At 39.8% G+C, this 24,508-nt stretch overlaps 1 protein-coding gene across 1 annotated transcript in view; it reads left to right on the top strand.

Annotated features, from left to right (window-relative positions):
- The window catches only part of LOC121323174 (ephrin type-A receptor 4-like), a 46,523-nt gene extending 22,479 nt beyond the window's left edge, over positions 1–24,044 (top strand). The window contains exons 5-18 of the mRNA XM_041264054.1: positions 1,980–2,315; positions 7,877–8,001; positions 8,210–8,384; positions 8,504–8,615; positions 12,266–12,324; positions 12,648–12,761; positions 12,860–13,045; positions 15,127–15,188; positions 15,486–15,695; positions 15,815–15,964; positions 16,208–16,401; positions 17,862–18,017; positions 18,179–19,054; positions 22,951–24,044. Of these exons, the coding sequence (XP_041119988.1) occupies positions 1,980–2,315; positions 7,877–8,001; positions 8,210–8,384; positions 8,504–8,615; positions 12,266–12,324; positions 12,648–12,761; positions 12,860–13,045; positions 15,127–15,188; positions 15,486–15,695; positions 15,815–15,964; positions 16,208–16,401; positions 17,862–18,017; positions 18,179–18,293 (1,994 nt within the window). The 3' untranslated portion in view covers positions 18,294–19,054; positions 22,951–24,044. The remainder of the gene's footprint in view (positions 1–1,979; positions 2,316–7,876; positions 8,002–8,209; positions 8,385–8,503; positions 8,616–12,265; positions 12,325–12,647; positions 12,762–12,859; positions 13,046–15,126; positions 15,189–15,485; positions 15,696–15,814; positions 15,965–16,207; positions 16,402–17,861; positions 18,018–18,178; positions 19,055–22,950) is intronic.
- Positions 24,045–24,508: the final 464 nt, after the last annotated feature.

Raw genomic sequence — 24,508 nt, 5'->3', positions numbered from 1 at the left:
ACATGACTGGATGCTGGGGTTTCACAAGCAGGTCAACATGTTAGAGAGACAAAATCAAATGAGCCCACAAGTTACAGAAAGACAGTGACTTTCTCCTTCTCATTGCGTTTTTGAAAAAGCAATACCATTTTGTCACTTTACTAGGAAACAACTCGTCCACCGAATCCAGAGCAATGTTGACCTTCATATTCTTTTCCCCTGACCTGTTGCTTTGAACGCTTCTTTCCTCATCAACGTAATGAACTGTGATGAAATGACGCTTCTCTGGATGCTCAGAAAAAGGGAATCCCAGCTTCAGTGCAAGTCAGTTGTGAAAAGTTCCAGTGCAGATTTCAAAAAGCAGTGCCGTTCTTAACTTCCTTCAAGGTCAAATATGAGAGTTGCGTCTTCGTAATTAAAAATGTTGCCTCCTTTTTCTCAGGTCAACGGGTATAGCATGATGAAAGAATGATTCAAACAGCGCTCTCCTAAGCCTTTCAATTTATTTTTTTTTGACATATTTGTATCTGCTCTGGTGAGTCTCCTGTACAATCAGTTTTAAGCAGCGGTCTGATAATAAAATAAAAGAAAGAAAGAACAGGCAGGTGTAAATTCCTAGAGAATCAAATTCATGACATTCAGATCAAGATTACACAAGAAACATCTCTTCCACAGGATGCCTGGAACTAAATGCCTGTTGCATTTGAAGGCTTTGTGAACTTGGCATCACAAACTGGCAAATGAACAGGAATTCCGGTGCAACTTAACAGTTAACAACTAATATGACCTTAATAGCAGGGTTTCTGCTGGGCAGCCTCTTGCTCTGCTGGAGCCATTTGGGGTCTGAGCAGAGCCAGCAATTAGTGTCAGCCACATACGCAGCCATCAAAAAGAAAGAGGCACACTTTATTACACAAACAACACGTCGTTCTTTGCACTGTGTATATAACTTGTGTACCAGTTCAATGCAAGCTGAGGGGGGTCATTCATTGATAAAATCTCTACGGCCACTGTACTTTTCCTGACTCAACTTTGAATCAAATTCACAATGTTGACATTGCATTGTTACAGTTTCACAAATTCTCCTGGACTTTGTGGTTGTGTTACATTAAAAAAAAAAAAAAAAAAAAAAAAACAACCACCACCTGTACATTAATCAATTTTGATAGAGGTTCCTTATAATATCTGAATCAGTGGGTATAATACCTTAAATACAGAAAAAAAATGGAGGTTAATTATTTAGCAAGATAGTATTCTAGGTTCTTCAGTGTTAACGACATTGCCCGTTTAATGAGCTCAGGATAATAAAGGCTTCAGGAAAGAAAATGAAAGTGCCATTGTTTGTCTTCTTGCTTCGCTCTTCCATTAGGTGGCTCATCTGCACCTCTCCCCTCAGTGCGGGGACCAGATCTTTCTCTCTGTCACTCGTCCCCTTAGTCCTCCTTGCATCTGCTCTCCCAGTTTTCCGCTTCATCAGCCCCTTGTTTAGACACTGCCCTGTCCCACATACTAATTACTGACTTCTGCTTCGGTGCAGGGAATTTTTTGCAGGGCTTTTTCTTTTTTCCCCCATGTGAACAAAGTTGACACAAAGTCTTAGAATGTGTATTAATACCCCTCAGCAAAATGAGCCCTTTAGCAGTTAATTCTAGAAAGCCCTTGCCCCTGTCGCCTTTAATGCTCTTAATTGTTCATAGGGTGTCCCTCCTAACATAGACAGCATCGTGTGGCTGTTCTTTCTATACCTTTATCCTTTACCCTGTATAGCCTGAACAAAACAGGAACATAAATATGGCGTAATTCATCACTTCTCATGCACAAGCGTTTACATTTCTTATTGCAATATTTCTGGCATGGGAATACCTTAAGGACCTCAACAAAACATAACCACTGCATGTCTGCTAATTAACTTACTTTGCAGCTGTTATATCTCCCCTGTGCACATAGCCATGTACGTATGTTAATAACTTCCCCTGTTCTTTTGTGTTTATCTTTGCCAGGGCCCCCTTCCTCCCCTCAGAACCTAATCTCCAATGTAAATGAGACCTCTGTGAACCTGGAGTGGAGCGTGCCTCAATACACAGGCGGCCGTCACGACATCACCTACAATGTGGTGTGCAAGCGTTGCGGTGTGGACCTGTCCCGCTGCCGGCCATGCGGGAGCGGCATCCACTTCAGCCCCCAGCAACTCGGCCTGAAGGGCACCAAGGTGTCCATCACCGACCTCCAGGCCCACACCAACTACACCTTCGAGGTTTGGGCCGTGAATGGAGTCTCCAAGCAGAGTCCCAGCAGTGACCAGGCCGTGTCCGTCACCGTGACAACCAACCAAGCAGGTGAGTCACAGCAGACAGGCTAAGGCATAATACAGGAGAACAATTAACTGTGATCACTGTTATTATCTGCATAAGGAAGTTCTGTTGTAATGCTTCATGTTAGGCCCCTAGACTTAACCTTATTCCGTGCAAACAGTTAATATGTACAGCGTTTTATGTTGGTTTTTTTTATATTTTATTTTCATTCAGCAGTATCCTGGTGCTACTGAAGTAGTATTCTGCTGACGTAGCAAATGTGTTAAAATATCAGTTTTATTTTCACGCATAGCCTAGTATTGACACTAACGGTACACTTTCGGATTTTCTTCGTCTGAAAAGCTGAAAAACAAAATATCTCTCTCTATACAGATAAAGTAGGATACTGAATTAGACGTCAGTGTAACTCATTCCAGAACAGATAAATGATATGGTCAACTTTCTAATTCCAATAAGTATTTAATTCCAAAGAGAGAATAAGGTAATTGCAGAATATAAACTCAAAGTGTGTTTAACAGTGCCCAGCCTGTCCCACAATTCACATGCAGCTCCAAGCCTAAGAGAACCCCAGACCTCAGGAGCTGCTGCCCAGGGCTGCAAGCCTGTTTTGCGGGGCTTCATTTGTATTGCTGGGGGTCAGCTCTTTGTTTGGGGGTGGAGGGGAGTGGGGGGGTTAGGAAGAATAACAAATGCAATTGTAAAAAACGAAAAGCTCACTGTCTCAAACCATGAATTAAGACAAAGACAGGGCCTTGTTCTCATAATCTCCATTGCATTTCTTTAAAATAGCTCCTTCATAATGACTTTGCTATGAAATTCGATCGTCTTTTGCTTTTTTTTTTTTTCTTTTGCATGAAACAGACCATCACATGGAATTGGGATAACAGGATATAGTAGTTAAGAAAGCTGGAAACTATATATGGATTGATTACTGTTTAAAACATTTTTCTTCTTCCAAGACAATTTGGTTTTCCCCACTCTAATCTTCATCATAAATGAGCAATTTATCGTCTTTTCTTACATCATCAGCATTTCAAAAGACACACCAGTCAATCTGCTTCACGTTTTAGAGCCACGTTTCCAAAAAACCTTGATCAGGGATAAGGTTACAACTATATGGACAGTGGGGAGCACGGTGGAAAATCAACACTGTACTGTGAGCAATCTCTTTCATAAATCACACATTCCCTAACAAACCTCAAGCCTATAAAAACTATAGTGAAATAAATTCCTTTTTTGAAACGTGGTGGGCTGTAAATGTGTTTTATTTAATTTTTATGAGCCATGGCCTGGGGACACAAGCTTTGCTTACAGTTTAAACAGAGAAGCTGTCCACTCCCTGACTTGGAGTCCTTTTGAAAGGTCAAACATTCGAAACAATTACTGAAAGAATGCAAGTCGTCCTGGCCACTAGTCCCTGCTCCAAGGCTTACGTAGAGGCAGCATTTGTTTTTATTTCTCAGCTGTGGTACATTGTACCTGCCTAATGGAACATACTGCATTGAGATTACTTTTACACTCATTTTCCCTGTATTAGTGTACAATGTAGGCTATATATCTGAAAAAAGGCCCACTTCTTGTAGATTTATTGTATTGACTGTTGAGTTTAATCATTTTTCAGTTTACACTTTTGTGTTAGTCATGGGTGACTCTTAGAAATACAATCTGGTGCCTCTGTACTGTCTAAACATTTTTTGGCAGAAAAGAAAAAGCAAACCACTCACTTACGAATTCAACGCAGAGACAGTCAGAATGGCTCTTCCCATCTGCTTAACATTGCAGATCTCACCTTTAATGTTGCCACACCAAGTGCTGTTAGTAACGGCAGTATTGCTCATAAATGTTACACATGTAAGATGCAGTTTTCCTCCCTTGCATTCTTGTCATCTTTCCTCAGTGAAAACTGGTCTGAAACCATCTGAAATAATTTTATATAATCAGTTATATCGCATGTATTTGTACCTGTGATTATTGCTTGATTATTTAGAAAAAAATAGAGTAAACATGTTAGTGTTTGGAGTTGTTTAGGTTACTTTTTAGTGTAAAAGTAATTGTAATTACTGCAGCATGTAATTGAACAAAATAGCATTGTTCATATTCAATCTCAATTTCAGCAAACCATTCTGCTGTAGTTGTGATTGTAATTGCAATTCTAATTGACCACAGGCCTGCTTGGTATTCACCTGCGCTGCAATCAAACTGGCATCCTGAAGCTAGAAGGCTTTGTCAGATCCCTTTGCCAGTTTAGACAGTCCCCCCCCCGTCTCCCCCACCTTTAGTCTAGATGCCACGGCAAAATGCCCCTCCAATCAAAAAGAGAGAACTCCGCTCTACAAAAGACGCACACCAAAGACTGAAGTCCAGGATTTGCTTCAATGCTTTCATTGGGCTTGCTTCAAAGTGAAACCCTCTGCATTACTGTTCCCCTGGGACGCATTCCAGCGAGAACAATTTGATCACACTGGGTTGGTAACCAAACCTGTTTATACTCAGTGAAAAAGAAAAAGAAAACCTGCAGAATAAAATGGAGAAAAACAGAGAATTCCCTCGAACAGAGAATAAAACATGTTATTGGCTCTCATGACAGGAAATATACTTCCATTAAATTACTATTTCATATGGACTTTCTTATCCACAAGTATAATATTGTTAAAAAAATCATTAATCTCCCCCTGTAACTTTTAGTTTGAGGCTTACATTAGGTTATGGTTGTACAGTAGCTTATACTAAAGAATTTGCAGGCTTACTTTACATTATTTACAATTGATCTAACTTATTTCAGTTAGAAACTAGACTGGAATGCTGACACGTTGTACATTTTTACTGCTTGATTATGTATGAAGACATTAGCGTTAGAGAAACCGGTATACACACTGTCACAATTGTCTGGCTTTTGAATCACCGAAACAAAGCGCATATAGGACTCGAGTTTCAAGTTTCTTTGCATCCCATTTCTGGCAGTTTGCATTGTAGTTTTCAATTTATGCATGGCACTGCTCATTCTTTTTGCCTTACACATCTCTATCCTCAGCTTCAAGTTCAAAAGGCAAATATTTAACCATTTGTTTTAAAGTAGGACAGTCTGACATTACTCCTGAAGGTGAGACATGCATGCTTCACCCAGCAAGAAATTTTATATTATCCCCTGTGCTTCTCAAATTGATTTTATTTGCCGATTTGTTATAACATGATTGATCTGAGGAACACAAATGGTGTGGCCTAATTGTTTAATACAGCCATAACACATTTAACACCAGTATGACTTACCCTGACTAAATACATTTGCATGTCATATAGAAAGAGTTTTCGGCAGCATGATGAATGATGCATTTTATGTGAGTTAGGCTAGTTTAAACACAGTCCCCTGTTAAAAGCCAGAATTTGTTGAGTGAAAAAAAGAAAATGGGCCACTTTAACAAAAATAATCAGTTTGCTCTGGTTATAAACTCAGACAAGGCCACATTTCATATTTTTAGTCTGCTTTATTATTAGAGAACCTTGGTATGGCATTTATAAGAAGAATATCCTACTTCAAAAAGGTCTGATTTTAAATACATGTTTTAAAAATCTTTTTATTATGAATGTGTTCACTTGTGCTAAAACCTCAGTTGCTTGCTTAATGGTTTGCTCCAATTAGCTTAGTGACACTTTTAGCCCTTTTATATGCAGTGGCTAGGACTGGTGTGTGTGTGTGTGTGTGTATCGAACATCTGTCATTGTGGACTGGCCCTCAAATTGAAACAAACTTGTTTTCCTGTTTTACCTTATGTCAACGATAGCAAACTGAAGGAAATGTACGAAGATGACCAACATACTTCCAGACTGTGCCAACAGAAATATCATTCTATAAACTTAGAGAAAAAAAAAAAAAAAAAAAAAACCTGCCGTTAGATTCACTTCCTAGCCAGCGAGCAGGAACAAAACAGGCTGTGTTTATGTTAAGTGGAGTGCAGGCTGACTGAGGAATGCAAAACCCAAACTTAGCGTCGGGAATACTCACTGGCATCTGACAAAACCTGCTTTTGTTGAGTGGGTTTATGACTACCAGCAGACGCGCAGCACAATGCTATATTTCAAGGGTGTAAGGAACAAGTGCAGGTTTCTGTTAGACATAAAGAATCCAAATGTAAACTGTGTTAGCCATAACTGGAAAGAATGATGGCATGCTAGCCAATGGAAAAAATCTGTCCATCAGGTAATGTTAAATAAAAAATAAGATTTCAGAAAAAAACAGTTGATAGGATCCCTACAAGATATTGCAAGGACAACAGATATTTTATTGTCAGCACACTTTAATTTTATTATTAAAGTACAACCATCTCTTGAGCTTGGTGGCAATTCATTTTTTTTTAAATTTATTTATTAGTTTTCTAATGCGTTTTCTCAAAACAGTAGAACTGTTGTTTCCTGTACAGGATCTACCTTCGCTGCCCATGATTACCTTTAATCAGCCTTCAGAGTAAAACTGTATAAGAAACGAGAGGGCGTGAGAGAAGGTGCTGCCAGGGGCCGGTGTTTCTCTGTTTTCCAGAACGCATTTCTCCTCTGCTTGCCCCTAATTGGGTCTGTTTACTCCCTGTGGTTTTCTCAGTTCTACCTGAGTTAATGGATCCCGTGTCACTGTCAGTGGTTCCTCTGCAGACTGTTCTGGTTCAGCGCCCCATGAGAAGCGGCTTCACGGCACCGGCCCAGAGGTCCACAATGCAGGCTGGCTTGTCTGTGGAGCCTGCGAGTTTCTGGACAGGGGTGGCTTAATAAATCTTTACAAGGTGTTTAATTGCAGGTTGTTCAGGATGGGGCTTTGTTAATAACTGCAGGGAACACAGTCCTAAAAGCAGTCCAGGGAAGTGACACATTTCAGCCTAGAATAAACTTAGAATGTTTTAATAATAGTGCCACTTCAATTGCTTTCATTCTAGCTGTAAGTTTAAAATGCTGCAGTTCCTCTGTATTAGGAGCTGGACAGAGCACTGTAATGTGCATAAAAAACATTTACTGATGGTGTTTATTGATTTAGTTTTTTTTTTTAGACACAGAAGTTGTTGTTCATTACAATCCAGGTCTCATAGGACACTATCTATAGGCTTTTTAAAAATGGTCTGATTATAACTAAGGACTGCATTGCACTGTATCTAAAAACGGTAAATGACTTAGATAACATTTAGAGCTTAATGGAGCCGTGGTATCTGTTCAGAACATAAAACCCCCAGATTCTTTTGTTGATCTGTTATCCACATGAATAACTAAGATAGCAACTCAAGTTATCCACACAGAGGCAGCTCTGTAGCCAAGGGACAGACAGCCAACTCAGAAATCAATGACAGACTTTCTGCAAAAGAGTAGCTCCGTTTAAAGAAGCGACATACATGCAGAAAAAAGTTTGTGCCCCCATAATTAGCCCGACTTTCTTGCTGAAAGGCAGTGTTTCATGAATAATTATGGAATCGGCTTGTAAATTTGCGGTCTAAAGATAACAGTAACAGACTGGGGGCTCAAACATCTCCTGTGATTTTGGTGACAAGTTGTAAGCCAGAGCAAAAAGAAATGGTGGGACTGATGAGGTTTCTTTCTGGTATCTTTTGCAGCTCCTTCTCCTGTCACTTCCATTCAGGCTAAAAGCATCACAAAACACACAGTGTCCCTCATCTGGCAGGAGCCCGAGAGACTGAACGGGGTCATCCTGGAATATGAAGTCAAGTACTATGAAAAGGTAAGGCTCCCCGGGGCAGCTTCAGTGGTTTGTGGCATCTAGGTATTTTATTTTCAGTATTCAGGTTCCGAGAGATTTGCAGTGAAAGTGTTAACACAAAAGTAATGAAAACAAGCAGCAAAGTTGGACAACTGGATATACCTTGGCGTAACTTCTACCTAACCCCCCCCCCCCCCCCCCCCCCCCCCCCCCCCCCCCCCCACCCAAGGATCTAGAACTGAGCGTCGATAGCCTAGTATCGTATCGGATCATAAAGACCTCAGCTCGGAACACCGACATTAAAGGCCTCAACCCACTGACCTCATACGTGTTCCACGTGCGCGCTAGAACAGCCGCTGGCTACGGGGACTTCAGCACACCTTTTGAGCTCATGACAAACTCGGGTAAGTAACCAAAAATGAGTAAAAACCATTGCAGCCGAACCAGTTTAGCAATAGTGGTGGTCTGTATGCTTGAAAAGGCACGTTGTAACCCTTGCTTCTCCCTGTTTGGTCTCTTCTAGTTCCCTCTGCTATTGTAGGGGATGGGGCCAGCCCCACGGTGCTGCTGGTTTCAGTGGCTGGAAGCGCGGTCCTGGTGATCATCCTCATCGCAGCCTTTGTCATCAGCAGAAGGTAGGGCCCAGCTCTCATCTGCTTTATTGGCTTATAGTCCAGGTTGTTTCCTTCTCACGCGTTTGGGAGGAGAAGGAGGAGGAAACTTTCCCCCTGAAGAAAATCTTTGATTTGCATGAAAAAGAACGTGTTAGCATCAAAATAGCCTGTTCTCTCATTGATTCAGTTCTTCCTCCAGTTGGTCTGAGGTTCTCCAGGGGCCTCTGCCTACAGTGCCACACTGTTTAAAGGGTGACAGCTCATCTGTTCCCAGCCTTTTTTTGGTGGAATGTAAACAGAACAGAGTGATTCATTGTCATGTCCATGAACACCGCTATTACAAAACTGGCCTTGGTTCTCAGCATTTTGTTTACCAGGCCTTTGTGGAGTGCCTTGCATAGGTAAAACCGGGAAGGGATTTCAAATGCACTACAACAGGAGGCTTTATCTAGGGCTATAGTCTCTTGTTAATGCCAGCAATGTTACAGTGTCAAACAGAGGACACTGACCAGGTCAACCCACTAAATATAATAACTGCTTATTGAAGCCTTCCCTGTGCTAATTACAGTTAAGCATCACCCTTAATTTTAGGACTGAGACATAAGGATAAAAAATTTTGAAAAAAACTTAATTGAACATAATTTTCAATAATCAAAAAAACTCAGTCTAACGGAAGCCATAATAGTAGTACAGTATTTAATGTTAGATTTTGAAATGCCAAATTTTTCCATTTTTAAGCAGATGTAAAATTACAAAGCGGTATTGTAATTCAGTATGTTAACGTAAGGTTTCATTTGACTTTATAAAGCAAAATTAGTTAATTCTATAGGGTGATGCAAAACTTTTGGCCATAGATGTACACTAAAAAAAAAAAAAAAAATCTGATTTATGTAGATTCTTCCCTGTAGATGGAAGAATAATATACTGTTTGTGGGTTTTTACAATTACAAATTTACAGTGACAAATTGCAATTCCTCAGCCTTTACACTCCCCCTGAAAAATCTGCATGTAATGCAGTGAGACGAGCTTTATTAAAAACAACTAGAAAATGAAATAGCAGTGTCAAACTTGATATCTAAAGACTTCATCCGTCTCCACTGATAGCTTTATTATATAAGACAAGACTGATAGCCAGATATGCTGGAATTTTAATTACGGCGTGCCATCTTGAAGAACTGAGCTTCACCACGTGAGTTTTCCTCAGCACCCCGCACTCGCACACACCCCCATCTATGAATAAATTCTGCTCCAAAAAGGCAATAATTGTGGCCTGCTGAATGGACCTTCATGGATCACTTTTTAGAAAATGACATGTCAACCTCTTGGCGTCATATTGATTGTTCGTAAGGATCAGCCATAAACCTGTCAGAGCTTAGCTGGCTGGGAGCCAGGTAGCTGAGGAGAGCTCCTCTGGCAGGCATACTGGGAATTTTGGTTTAGTTATCTTCATGTTTAAATTGCATTTAGGTGAATCTTGAACACACAGAGATAGCTCTGAAGGGGAGGACACAAGGGCTTGCTGCAGAAAATAGTCTATTAAACTGTGCTCTCAGCAGCTCTCAAACGATGTCTGCCCTGTTTAGTATTGAGTGGCATTACTGAGTGACAGCCTTCTGTGCAGGTTAGTACTGCAAAAGCAATCGCATGGCTCCCAGAATCTAACTTGGGAATGCCTGTGCTTTACAGAAAATAGCACTGCCAATATGTATAAACAAAATAAAAATAATATATATTTCACAGGAAAAGGTAAAGTCAGATTACTGGAATACAGATCCCAGTGGATCTGAGAGTACTGTAATCAAAGGATTCTAGCCAGTTATCTTTAATGTGGTGACAAAGTGTACAAAATGAAAATGGGATTAGGTTGTATTGGGTCTGTGATATCTCCAGTGAAGGGCAGTGTTATTTTTATTTTAGTTTTCTGATTTATAAGGTAGCTATCTGAACTATTTTTTACTTGCTTATACAGATTCTCACAATTCTTCATTTGCCAGGGAACATGCATTGTTTGCATAGATCCACTGCTGAATCCACATAAATCCACACCCCATGCATATATCTTAACAAATCTGCTGGGATACTCTTGGTTTTCAGTTTTTTCTTTTTGCTCTTAAAAAATAGATTGGGTAGAGAATCTCGAGAAAGACAATAAATTAAACTGAGACAGTCTTATCTAGTTCAGAAGACGTTTCTTATGGTCAAAAAAATAAATAAATAAATAAGGAAATAAATTGAAACAGAATAAATGTTTGATACAAGCAAAAAACAAAAAGGGTAAGTTAAGCTATGATGTTGTAAACATAGTTAGCTTAGAAGTCTTCTTTTAGTAGTAGTTTATTATTTTATTTTATGCTGCTAATCACCCACAGAGAGCTTTAGGGGTGCAACAGCCCCATTGATTCCAATTTGAGGCTTCCTTAATCACAAAAAGGTGTAGCACTCATCAAAAACTAGTGAGGTGTGCAGTCAAAAAAAAAAGGATATATTCAAGAAATAATGGTTGACTGCACTCTCAAACAAAGTCCAGAAATGTATTTAATCATTGCAACTTTAAAAATCAAGACCATGAATCTTTAACGGAAACGTCATTGTCTTGTTCTCTAAAGTTGAAATGAGTAAATCAATTTCCGGACTTTGCTTGAGAGAGTGTGGTCAAGCTTTATTCTGGGAATAATTTAAGGCTTCCAACAACAAAGCGTTACTTCTCCAAACTCCTGCTGGCGTCCCTTGTGTGTCGCGGAGGAGCTTTTTAAAGACAAAGAACCCTGTGTCTCACCTTGAGGCCTGCAGGCCTTCCTGATCCCCGGGGTTTCACAGATTCTTACCTGGACCCCCGACTCCCAATTCCACCTCCCTAATTACCTGAACTCAAAACTCAAAAGAGCTTCCACGGTTCCAACAGGTGACCCATCTTCTGGAAGTACATTCACCAGACTCCCTCTTGGTCCCGACTCCCTGTCGCCTCTTTCAAAGGACTCCTCTGTGCTCTGCGACTTACTAATGAGGGTGTTTTTTAAAAACCTTTTCTGCCCCATACAATATGGCACGGCTGCCTTAGGCCCCATGGAGGTCAACAGGTGACAGTCAGAAAGGTAGCACAGGAGAGGGGGCAGCACTTAAGGCTCTAATTAAATGTCTAAACAGTAAGCTGTGTGTTTCTTTTCATAAAGCAGGTGGTCCTGTGTTCTTTTTTTTAAATCTGCATACTGTTTTTATGAGGGGGAGGGGATTACACATGACCAATGAAATGTAATGTATTGTTCAGATTGCTGAGGAGTGAACACATTAGTACTGTAACACATTACCCTCTGTGAGATTTTTAATAATTGAAGAAGCGCAGTGAAATGCAATGCAGAATTCAAATGAATATTAATAACCCCTAACAAAATAAAGCCAGGGCCATTCGTGCTCCCTGCGGACTAGAGTTGGAAATTAGTAAGATAAAGGATGCTAGGTGTAGTTTCAACTAATGTGCTTCAACAGTGGATTGTAAAAACTTTCAGTGGAACGTAAGGAGGCATGTTCTTAATTCAGCATTATGAGGTTCACTGCTTTGTGCATCTGCTGTTAAAGGGGACGGCCTCTTCAGTGCCTTCAGACTTGAGCATCTTCTTTTCTCTGTTAGTAATGTTCTTGTCTTATAATTTATTGTTATTGTTTTCCGTTACCAGGCGCAGCAAGTACAGCAAGGCAAAGCAAGATGCAGATGAAGAGAAACATTTACACCAAGGTAAAAGATTAATTGCTTTGATTATGTGTGTGTGTGTGTGTGTGTGTGTGTGTGTGTGTATATATATATATATATATATATATATATATATATATATATATATATATATATATATATATATATATATATATATATATATATATATATATATATCAGAAGCATAGAGGTTTGTAGTGAATGGACATGGAAAAAAAATGGGACTGATCCCCAAGTACTTCTGGTATTGGCTTTATAAGATTGGATTTGAGTAGTATTTTCCCCAGGTTAAATACCTGTGCACCTTTTAAGATGTTGTCTAACTGTGATGTCAATTTGCTTGGCAGGTGTCCGAACATATGTAGATCCCTTTACCTACGAAGACCCCAACCAGGCTGTCCACGAGTTTGCCAAAGAAATTGACGCCTCCTGCATTAAGATTGAAAAAGTAATTGGAGTCGGTAGGTGACATTTTCTGTTAATGAAACCTGAGTATTCTTTTCTATTGTTAGTTTTTCTGAATGTTTTTGGCTGACATTTTTATTTATTTTTTGAACAGGAGAATTTGGAGAGGTGTGCAGTGGCCGCCTAAAAATGGCAGGCAAGAGAGAGATCTGTGTGGCTATCAAGACCCTGAAGGCGGGCTACACCGATAAGCAGAGGCGGGACTTCCTGAGTGAAGCGAGCATCATGGGACAGTTTGACCACCCGAACATTATCCATCTGGAGGGAGTTGTAACGAAATGTAAGTCGAACTCTGGCAGCCAATGCAGGGCTTGCTGTGATGCCAACTTGAAACAAAATCTGCAGCGTTTCCCTGTGAAACGACAGATGGAGCAGAGCTATTGATAGCTAATAGCTGGAAATCTGTATGTAGCACTAGTCATTAATCTTGTTGTCAGCTTTAAATGAGTTTAGGGTTTAAAGCGGTATCCTATCTCCAAGGCAGCTTGTGAAATTAATACCCGAAGCAAGTGCAGTGCGTGTATGTGTGTGCATGTGTGCAAAGCCATCTATGAAAGTCTATGAAATAATGGGTTGATTGTGAAGCAGGTGGATGGAGCAGTGTAGTGTATCATAACCGTATTCATCCCTGTCTTTTATACTGGCTTCTGATCTTTAACTGCGTTGTGGCTTTTAGAGAATAGCACTGTTGTAAGCAGGAATGAAGGAGATGCTTCCATCAGCAAACGGTGTCTGCAAGCTCACAATGTCAGCAAGCTCAGTGTATCTCACATGCCTGGGAAGTGTGCGGGAGATGTTGACCTCCAGTTTAGGTCTGTTCGTAGAATCTGTTAAGAATCCATTACTTGCTCCCGAGTCGCAGGTTCGAGTCCAAGCTATTCCATTGCCGACCTTGGACGGGAGTTCCCAAGGGGTGGCGCACAATTGGCCGAGTGCTGCCCGGAGTATAGAGGGTTTAGGTCGGCCAGGATGTCCTCGGCTCACCGCGCACCAGTGATGCCTGTTGGCTTGCCCGTAAACTGTGTTGTCCTCCAACGCTGTAGCTTCGAGGTGGCTGCATGGTGAGTCTGCAGTGTGTAAAGAAGCGGTCGGCTGATGGCACTTGCTTTGGAGGACAGCGTGTGTTCATCTTCGTTGCTCCCGAGTCAGCACAGGGGTGGTAATTGGTGACCACTAAATTTAAAAAGAAATCCATTAATTGAAATAAAAAAAAAATGTAAAAAACTGCACAGCATTAAAACAGGGCAAGTCAGTATTTTTTCATTATAAATAATGTTTAATACACTCGTTTTAAAAAGGCTGAGGAGGAAGGGGGAGGTTTACCCATTACACTCACAACTGTTAATGCCGTTTGAGTTGGTGGTGATAAATGGATTGTGATTTGCATAATGTAGCTTCTGCTAAATTAAAACGATCATTTAAATTTCCAATATGAGGGAGCTGACCTATTGCATGCCATTGTCTGCATCCTAGCAGGCAGCACTCTGCTGTAATAGGCATGGGTTCATCAAGCTGTTGGTTTTCCCAATCACAGGCAGTTAATAAGACATTCATCTCTTCTCCCTCTGCCTGATTCTTGATAGCTCGGATAAATTGGTGTATTCTGTAAACAAAAAATGAAAATGCAAATAAGATATTGTGGGCAGGGGGCATGCATTTTCAAACTTAATTTCAAACTGTCGCTCTAGTAACTTTTTGAGAGCATCTTTTTTAATACAAACAAAGCTGGATCATGGGAATGGATTTGTATATCAATACAGGGGAGTGGGGAAAGATGCAATTACCTATCCTCATTTACTTGACAGTGTTTTTGTTTGCTGGAGACAGGTTAATTAAGCTACCGCAGGAACGATGTTCCTGGATTTGATTCGTTGTTCCCAGAACTGTTCTGAATTATTTTATTTCCATGGTGGTAATTATATACTGTATAAAACAACCTATAGAAGTGCTTTTTCTAGATGCACTCCATGTCCCAAAATTTGGCACATTAAGAGGACATAAAGCCTCATCCATCTGGTGTTAAAGTGTGTATCTTTTCAAAATAAAATCAGTTTTGCTTTCCGAAGTAGTAATGTTTAATGAGGTGGTGTGGATGAAGCAGGATGCATGTGTAAATGCGGCTTCCTGAAATTACAATTACAAGACGCATTTACGGATATATCCCTATAAACAAAATCACTGAAGAGTTAATCTGCCAGGTGAAGGCAAACTGGCTCTTTAATAATGCATGTCCTACAGAGGTGCTGTTTGACATTTTGTAATGAAATTAGACTGTGCAAGAGTGATGTAGTGCAGCGCCCATTTTGATTTCATTAGCTGAACTGTTTGCTATATAATTATGTCTGCTTTTCCCAACTCCAGGTAAACCTGTAATGATCATAACTGAATACATGGAGAACGGGTCCTTGGATGCATTCCTCAGGGTAAGCCATCCATCAAACTGATGATAGATTCAAATAGCCTCCCCTGCAGCTGGCCTCAGGCATCTATCTAATGTATCTGGTGTCAGTTTTATTTATTTATTTATTTATAATCTGATTTCCCCACAAAGAAAGCTGATTACGGGAATGCTCTTAAGTTTCTACAATCTATGTAAAAAGAGGTAGTTTACCAAACACTACTATGCAGAAAAAAAAAAACAGAAACGAGACCGAGTATACAATGCAATGGGTTGTTTAGATAAGCATTTGTAACCGATGTTGTGTTTGTGTGTTCGATAGAAAAACGATGGAAGGTTTACAGTGATCCAGCTGGTTGGAATCCTGCGTGGAATAGCCTCCGGAATGAAGTGTCTCTCTGACATGAGTTACGTACATCGGGATTTGGCTGCAAGAAACATTCTGGTTAACAGCAATTTAGTGTGTAAAGTGTCAGACTTCGGCATGTCCAGAGTGCTGGAAGATGACCCAGAAGCAGCCTACACCACTCGGGTAAGATCGCTGGAAACTTTCTCACTATGAACCTAAGTTACTTGGCCTTGCAGAAACAATACACAAAGAATGTTGTTTTAATGGCTAAATAACGTATGTATGTGTGTTTTAAATTACAGGGGGGTAAAATCCCAATCAGGTGGACGGCCCCTGAAGCAATCGCCTATCGGAAGTTCACCTCGGCAAGCGATGTGTGGAGCTACGGAATCGTCATGTGGGAAGTGATGTCATATGGAGAGAGGCCGTACTGGGATATGTCCAATCAGGATGTAAGTTTTCATAAGTACAAAATTAGTAGTAGATGATTATAACAAGTGTGTTGGTCTTTTAACGTTTTTTTATTTTGTCCAGAAGGTGTGAAAGCCGTAGACGGCTTTTAGGTACTGTAAACTGTATATCATACAAAAAAAATGTCTGCTGTGTCTCTTCAATAAGCTTCCATGTGTCTGTAATTTCTTATTTTACCCTGAGATGTGCACAGCAGCTTAACTGCGATTCTTCTTCCTCTCAAGGTAATTAAAGCGATCGAGGAAGGCTACCGCTTGCCTCCACCCATGGACTGCCCTGTCGCCCTGCACCAGCTGATGCTCGACTGCTGGCAAAAGGAACGCAGCAACAGGCCCAAGTTCGGACAGATAGTCAACATGCTGGACAAACTGATCCGCAACCCCAACAGCCTGAAGAGGACGGGAGCCGAGAAAACAAGGTCACTGTCAGGACAATTTGCTAACTGTGATGCATTAGAAAGTAGATTGGATATGACAAGCAAGCTGAACGCTCGTAAATTGCTGTATTTACAAAATCGTATGCCTCGATCCTTGCCAGATTGCAGAGCTTCATGTACTGGCCCTGAATTCAGATGAGGACCTCCAACCAAGGATCTATAAACTCAGCAGTTTCGTTCCCTTCCTGAAGACAGCTTATTTATGTATTTGATTATTAATGTCTAAGCATCTTAACTGATTATGTAAGCATACATGTTCACCCTTGTTTATGTATCTAAATAAAATAAAACAAAATATGCAAATTATATTAGCTTTGTATAGAATTATGTATCCGTATACAATTTGCAGCATAGCTGGAAACTATAAAATCATCGCTTCAACATTTCGCCTTTGTAGTGAGCTAATTTGTTCGCCCCCAGAAATCACTAATAGATGTTAGTCATCTTCAAGGAATAGTGTTTCACATTTTGGCCCTGCAAAAGAAGACACTGTGAAATTGTGCTTAACTAACAACAATGTGTAAAGGCACAGAAGGGTGAGCTAATTGTGTCTGTGCCTTAGTGTAAAAACATCTGAGGGGGACAGTCTCCTCTGCCGATGTCACGTTTACAGCCTTTAATGACACCTGGTTCACAAAGGCCCCAGTGTGACTATTTGCACCACAGACAAGTAATTGTAACGGCGGGCCAGACTGCCTGCACGCCCTCCAAAGTGCCATTTTGCCATTTTAATTGTGGCATAGCTGCGGGCTGGCAAATAAATCCATAGCTTGTTAAATTATTGAGGAGGAAATCGTATCCCTTAACCCCAGCAGTATGTCCACATTCCACCTAACTGTGCCAATTCTAAATATTTAATGGCATGTTACATTATGTATTGTAAAGGGCGTTCGTTCGCGCTGGGAGTCAGTACCCTAGAAATGTTACTTTCAGATCGGAAACCCCATTAATAAAACATGCAGTAACAAATCCATAGCATTAGATGTTATTTGAGCAGATGCAATACCTTTTTCGAGGGCTTGATAGCTGCAATTCACTTGTGCAAGCATGAACATTAAGATGGTTAACATATGGTTCCCTGAAAATCTTTCCTTCTGCGTTTTTGCTCGGCTAATTAAATAAACTGCCTCTGCAGTATTTAAATAGTTGCATTGCAGCACATAATAACTTTACAATTTCCTTAGGATGGAAAATAAATGATCTTGCTGCTCTTGTATCTTATACATTTCCTTCTTTTTATGTTTAACCGTATATTAAGCACTTTGCATATGGGCTGAAGTGCCAGGAGTCATTTAATCAGTCATTTTATTTTTTCAATTGATTCTTTGAAATTCGTATTAAATAATACAGGTGTAATGTAATGGCAGCTGTATAACCTGTACTGCAGCACGGCACTCCAACCTAGATTCCTATACTAACCTAGACTTGCTTTGTGTTCACAGGCCTAACACCACCCTTTTGGACCCCAGCAGTCCTGAATTCTCCTCGTTGGGCACTGTAGGTGACTGGCTTCAGGCCATCAAGATGGAAAAATATAAAGATAACTTCACAGCCGCCGGCTATACCACTCTGGAAGCTGTGGTACTCGTGAACCAAGAGTAAGTAAGCAAGTATTTCTAGCTGAAGATTGTTGAAACTGAAACGAAGTCCTATTTATTATTGTTAAAGCCAAGCGGGGAGCATTCAAGTCTGGTCTTAACGTAGTTAAGTCTTTTGAAGGCACATGAATCTAATTTTCATTTGTTTGTTCTGTTCGCAGCGACCTTGACAGAATCGGAATTGCTACGGCTGCCCATCAGAACAAGATCCTGAGCAGCGTCCAGGGAATGAGGACCCAGATGCAACAAATGCAAGACAGAATGGTTCCTGTCTGAGCCACTACAATATAAACTCAAGACTCTATATACAAAAAAAAAGAAATTAGTTTACCTCATCCATGCACTTTAATTGAAAAAAAAAGAAAATAAGAAAGGCACTTTTATGACTTCATCCTTGCCCTTTGATATACAGATATTTTTGTCTGCGGCATTGCTTGATGTTTGGAACTGAAGGGTCTACTGGGAGTGCCTGCAGCGTAATGGTGGAAGCTGGAAGATCATTCATGTAATCCATGTTGTCGTTGTGCTTTGTTGAAAAACCGTGAACCTTTTTTTTTTTTTTTTTTTTTTTTTTAGATGTCTATTTCTGATTTGCTACCTTACATTGTGTTCGGCTGAACCATCGAACTCTGAACACTATAATGTTTGTGGGATCAACCACAGAGATACAGACTTGGGCTAGAATGAAGCATTTCCTTAGGATATTCTGAGAAGTCTTGGCCTTCTTGGCCTGAAGTATGTTGCCAATTCCCTACAGTGGAGCCTTTCTGTGTTGGATTACCTTGGCTACTGGAAACTGCTTTTGTTTGTGTATGTCCCTACAACCTTGCTGAATGAACCCAGAGAGCTTTCTGGACTTCCATTGACCAGACCTCAAGTCTATGTAAACTGTGTTGTATTTCTGCCTGTGATTAGCATTCTGCGACAAAACTTTTCTTCACCTGGGAAATTCTGCTAAATATGGGGGCTGTTACATGTTGGTGGGAATGTCTTGCCTTTTACATTTGAAAAACCAACCAGTGTCATAATCTTAAAAGGTGAGCATTGGATAGGTGCATTATTGAATACTTTAAATACTGTGTTTTTGTTTTAAATGATATAGTTCTTAACCTAATTGCTTCCCTGATGTGTCACCAGCACACCTGGGACTTGCCACCTAAAAAAAAAAAGATTGGTAAAAAGAATGTGTTTACAAGCTAACAGTCGTGAATGAAGTACAAAGAAATATACACCCTTGTATTTATTTTAATGTATATTTTGGTATGTATTTAATACTTGTAATCCACTTTTGAATAATATGTGGTGGTGGCTTGTCAAAAAGAAAAGTGACAAATATTTTTTTTTGTCTTGTGTGGTACCCGTCCTACCGAATAGTCCCAAAGAAAGTGTTGTTTCGTTCTGAAAAGCTACACTTCAAGTGTCAGCAGACCACAATACAGATACTATAGAAACTATGTGCTACTGCTGCTAAGAAGTCCATAGTGTTTCAAACTAGGTATTTCCCTAAGTTTTGTTAAAGTAGTTTTCATGTTAACTTGGCAAACAGATTACATTTTATTTAGATTTCTGTAAATATTCGACCAGTGTTTCTTTTTTTTTTTTTTTTTTTAGCATCTTCATTTACTTTCAATCAACAGGGTGGAATGTCTTTTCAATTAAAATGAATTATTCATATTCTAGTTAATTCTGTAATTGATTTCCATTACATAAGCGTAGATGTTGAACTTCATGCTGATTTGAACTTGGCTATCTCCAAGATAAGCACATACTAAGACGTAGCTTTGCAGTAAACTAATGTGATCCATCTGCATCTCCATCCATTTGCATTGTTTTTCATCTGATAATGTAGGTATCCTTCTGTCTGGTGTTGATTGCTGAAGTGTAATGCTGGGTTCAGGGATCAGCTCATTTTGTCTCCCCAGCTCATCAGCACACACAACGTGACAACCATCTAGATTGACCTAAGTAGGGTACATCTCTGGGGTCTTCAAGTGGGCACCTTCCATCCGCTGTGTTTCGTTGACTAGCCCACGACACCTCAAGAGGGCTAAACGATGATTCTGGTGTTCCAGCATCACCCCCCTCTATCCCCCACTCAGCTTAGCCCAGCTTACTTACCTGTACATCAGCGTTGCTTTCTTTCCCATCCAGAATCTTTCCGTCTCAACCACAGCCAGTTGCTGCTCCTTTCTGCTGCTTCAGATAAGTTCTTCACTGTGCGACGCAACTCTTGGCCACTGAACCAGACGTCTCTGAGAAACCGGTTGTAGAGTGTGCCACAAATCCTCGACACCCTACCTCCACTGGGTAAACAAGGACTCTCCATCCTTGCTGTTCCGCTTCAGCAGCTAGTTGAGCATATCGAAGTTTCTTCCTCTCATACGCCTCATCCACAGCATCTTCCCATGGCACTGTTAACTCTACCAGACGAACAAGGCGTGGTGATCCAGACCACAAGACAATATCTAGTCGAAGGTTAGTGGTGGCAATCTCAGGTGAAAAAATAAGCCGTTGACCAACATCTGCCAGCACCTTTCAGTCTCTAGCAGCTTCCAGTTGTCCTGAGCAAGGCTTGATTTTAACACCTTTTCTTGGTGGTTGCTCTCCTGGATGGAGGAATATTGTCTTTTGTGTGTAATGCATTGATGGAACTGGTGGCAACTTATTGGTCAGGTTACACTTGTCTTTCAATGCTAAGGCCAAACATCGCAGCACCTGGTCATGGTGCCAAGTAAATCGTACTTGGCTAAGACCCACCTTACATCCTGTCAAAATGTGCCTTAATGTTGCAGGTGATGAACACAAAGGATGTGAGGGATCCTCACCCACCCAGAGGTTTAGATTCTGTGGTGATGGGAGAACATCATATGCTGATCTGATGAGGAAACTGATCCTGCTCTGTTCCATTGTCCATAGGTCTTGCCAGGCGATCTTGCGTTGTTCCACACTCTCCCATCTCATCCATTCTCCCTGCTTGGCCTGGGAAACAGCCTTTACACACCTGATCCTCTCCTCCTGCTTTTGCACCTTATTGACTACCAGCTTCCTCCTTTGAGCCGGGGTTGCCTTGTGCCATGTAGGAGGAGCTGAACTGAGACCAAAACCTCCTTTTCCTTGCTGAACTTGCCCCATAATATCTCTGATTCGAAGGGCAGCCTTAGCATCTTCCACAGCTTTCTTTGCCATCCCTTTTCTTCCAGTTTTCAACACAGGTGCTGCCTCCCTTACGCATTTGTCGCGTGAATCTACTAATGTCATTTCCAGTCGGACTTTGGCGCACTTAAACTCCTCGGTTACAGCAGAGATTGGTAGTTGCAGTATTCCTTTACCATAAAGTCCCACTCTGCTGAGGCAGCGTGGAACTCCCAACCATTTCCTGATGTATGAACTGATTAAAGCTTCCAGCTTCTCAACTGTTATCAAGAAAACCTTGTACACAGTCAGTGGCCACAGCAGTCTTGGCAGTAGACCAAACTGAAAGCACCAGAGTTTCTGTTTGCCTGGTAAAGCGCTGCTATCTGTGCTTTTCAGCCCTTCCACTGCTTGTTGTCTAACTTCTCCCACACAAACTGTGTTCTTTAGATCCCCGTCGTACCATCTCCCTAGACTTTCCACTGGTGTCTCGGACACTGTTGGTATTGCCTCACCATTGATGTAGAACCTTTTATCTACTACTTTACCTTTAATTATAGAGATGCTCCTTGATTTAGTGGGCTTGAATTGCATTTGTGCCCATTCAGTGTTATTGGTAAAATGACACTAGTCTAGTCTAAAAATGGTCTAGTCACTACTTCTGTGCAGTATATAAATTTCTTAATATGCAGTGAATTTTTTAAATGTTTTTGTATTGTTTCTTAAAAAAAACAATTCTTAAAAAAAGAAAGGTATAAAGAGATACTGTAATTTATTTTAAAATTCTGCAGTTTTTAATTAATTCCACTGTGTATAAAAATACTTTTTTTTGTTTTTCTAAAATGATCAATAATAAAAAAACAACAACAACAACAACAAAAAAAAACTTTATTAATTTGATTGTTTTTCTTAACAGCTGACCTTGAAATTTCTTTGGAAATACAAGGACATTATTATTATTATTATTGAAGGTGTGTTATACCTTCAGTAATTATTAAACAAAACAGCAGACAAGCATTTTGAAAAAAGGTTTTCTTTATCTTTATGGGCTTATTACTATACAAGAACTTTGCGCTGATAGGCAGTGGTAGATAGACTAGCTGTGCAAACTAAATGAAAGGATTACAGTGGGCTGCTAAACGACAGATCCGTTCAGGCTCAGAATACAGGAATAACAGCAGAAAAATGGTAATTTGGTGATTTTGGTGGTAATTTGAGAGGGAAAGACAAACAGAAATTAACATGATGACTGCAATTCCCTTAGTCTGATTTGACCTTTTCAAACCCATTGTCTTATTTTACTGCTGGAGTAATCCTGCAAATCTTTGAAAAACGGTAGAACAATTAACCAGAGACAGGGTATCTTCTTATGTCTATAAGCTTAACGCTTGTGGGCTAAATAGCAGAATTGTTGCCTGTCATAATTCTGTTGCAGTGGGAGAATCTGTTTAGTGTGTTGATTGCAAAACCAAAATTACTTTTAAGCACAGAAGTGGCATGGTTTATGGATCAGTGAGTCTGTTAAGCCTTTCAGCTTTTTAATTTTAGATTTGCACACCAGATATATTGCCTCAGCATGTCTGGAGCAAGGACAAGTGGCTCCAAGGCTTCCAAATAAGCAGAAGTATTTGGCTACTTTAAGTTTTTTTCCTCAAATAAGGTTAGGAAATATTTCTTTAGCCAGAGTTCTGAGTTTTTAAACAAATCTTTTTTATTATTATTATTTATATGCTGTATGATTAATTTCACTTCATCTGGCCCTAATGAATGTGTTTTTTTTTTTTTTTTTTTTTTCTTACAGAAGAACTACAGTAACCCAACTGCCTCAGCCCATCAATGTCAGAGTCCTTTTTTTCCAGAACAGAAAAAAAAGAAAGAAGTTAAAAAGCATTTTGAACGCTCACAGGTCACTGCTCCACTTTACCCTAGATCCTGTAACTGTGCTTGCAAGCTAGCAGCAAGAATCCCCAAAGAGCCTCAATTTAATGTAAAAAAAGAAAAAAAAAAAAAAAAAAAAAAGGATTTAAAAATCAGCAACTGTTCTAGAAGAAATCACCAGATGAATGTAATATAAAAGAGAACTAACCCAGCAGTCGCTCCTAAGATTTCTTTTTCTTTTTTTCTTTTCTTTGCATGTCACTTCTGCATCGGTGTGTGTGTGACAGGCGTGTTCAGAGTGCTATAGGTATTATTGATATACCAGGTTTATTTATTTAGAAAACAGAACCTGAAACATTAGCTGTCACTTAAGCTGTATAGGTACAGTACTCAAGTCGATATGTGCCATTATTATAATCGCAGGGATAGCAGTCTTGATTGTCAGATAAGTACAGTGTCATGAAGTGCTTTAACTGCCTTCAGATTACCGTCATTGAAATGGGTGAAAACTGTTTTCATGGACAGTTTAAAGACAGTATTCTTTAATCCAGGGTTAGCCTGCCTTAGGGCGGAGAAGTGGGGTAATAAAACTTGAATTTACACCAGAGCAAGAAGCAGAGCTCAGTAGATAGATAACTGTGATCAAATGGGCTGACTGCAAGAACCTGGCTAAAAAAGGGGGAAAAAAAATAATAATGCATTTTTGTTTCTGTTATACCAAATGTTGTTGAACATGACCTACATTATAGTTTTTATAATATTTTTATTTTATCACACATTCTTCAAAGGCCTGTGTCCTGAAAGCCAATTAACGAAAAAATAAATTGCTTCTGTTTTTTTTTTTTTTTTTTTTTTTGGATCCCTTAAAAGGCCCTGATAGGAAAATGCAAGGACTGGGGGGGAGGGGAGACAATAGAATGTACTGTACGTGCATTTTAATTTAGTTTATTATGGAAATCCTAACATTTATTTTTGTTCTTGTTGTTGTTTGATGTATTTGGATGGCATATGAGCTAAACATGCTTTTTTTTTTTTTTTTTTTTTTTTTTTTTTTTTTTTTAATGAATTTTAGGCAATGTAACTTATGTCATTTATTTATGGTCTTTTATACCTAGAGAGAGAGAGAGTGCCAACAAACGCATTCTTAATAAAGTAGTTGCTGTATAAAATCAAAGCTGTCAGACTCTTAATTATCTACGGGTATTGAAAGCCAAAACTACTTGTACACATCTAATTAAACTTTTAGTCTGGGTTTCTGGATTGTGTCTTTACTTGTTTTGGCCTAGGATTAAACACACATTTCAACAGAAAAAAAACAGCAACATTAATTCAGTTCCATTTTATTTATTCATTTTCAACCCATCTCTCTAAAAAAAAGTATTTAAATATAAGCAGCAATAATAAAAATATGAATAACGCACTAGCATATTTTTGTGTGTCCTTGTTGATTTGATTTGATAATTCCCAGAGACAAATGTATG

Source organism: Polyodon spathula, chromosome 11 (assembly GCF_017654505.1).
Source record: "Polyodon spathula isolate WHYD16114869_AA chromosome 11, ASM1765450v1, whole genome shotgun sequence".
Taxonomy (NCBI): Eukaryota; Metazoa; Chordata; class Actinopteri; order Acipenseriformes; family Polyodontidae; genus Polyodon; species Polyodon spathula.
The sequence above is the reverse complement of the archived record's forward strand: the minus strand, read 5'-3'. Positions and strand labels throughout refer to the sequence as shown.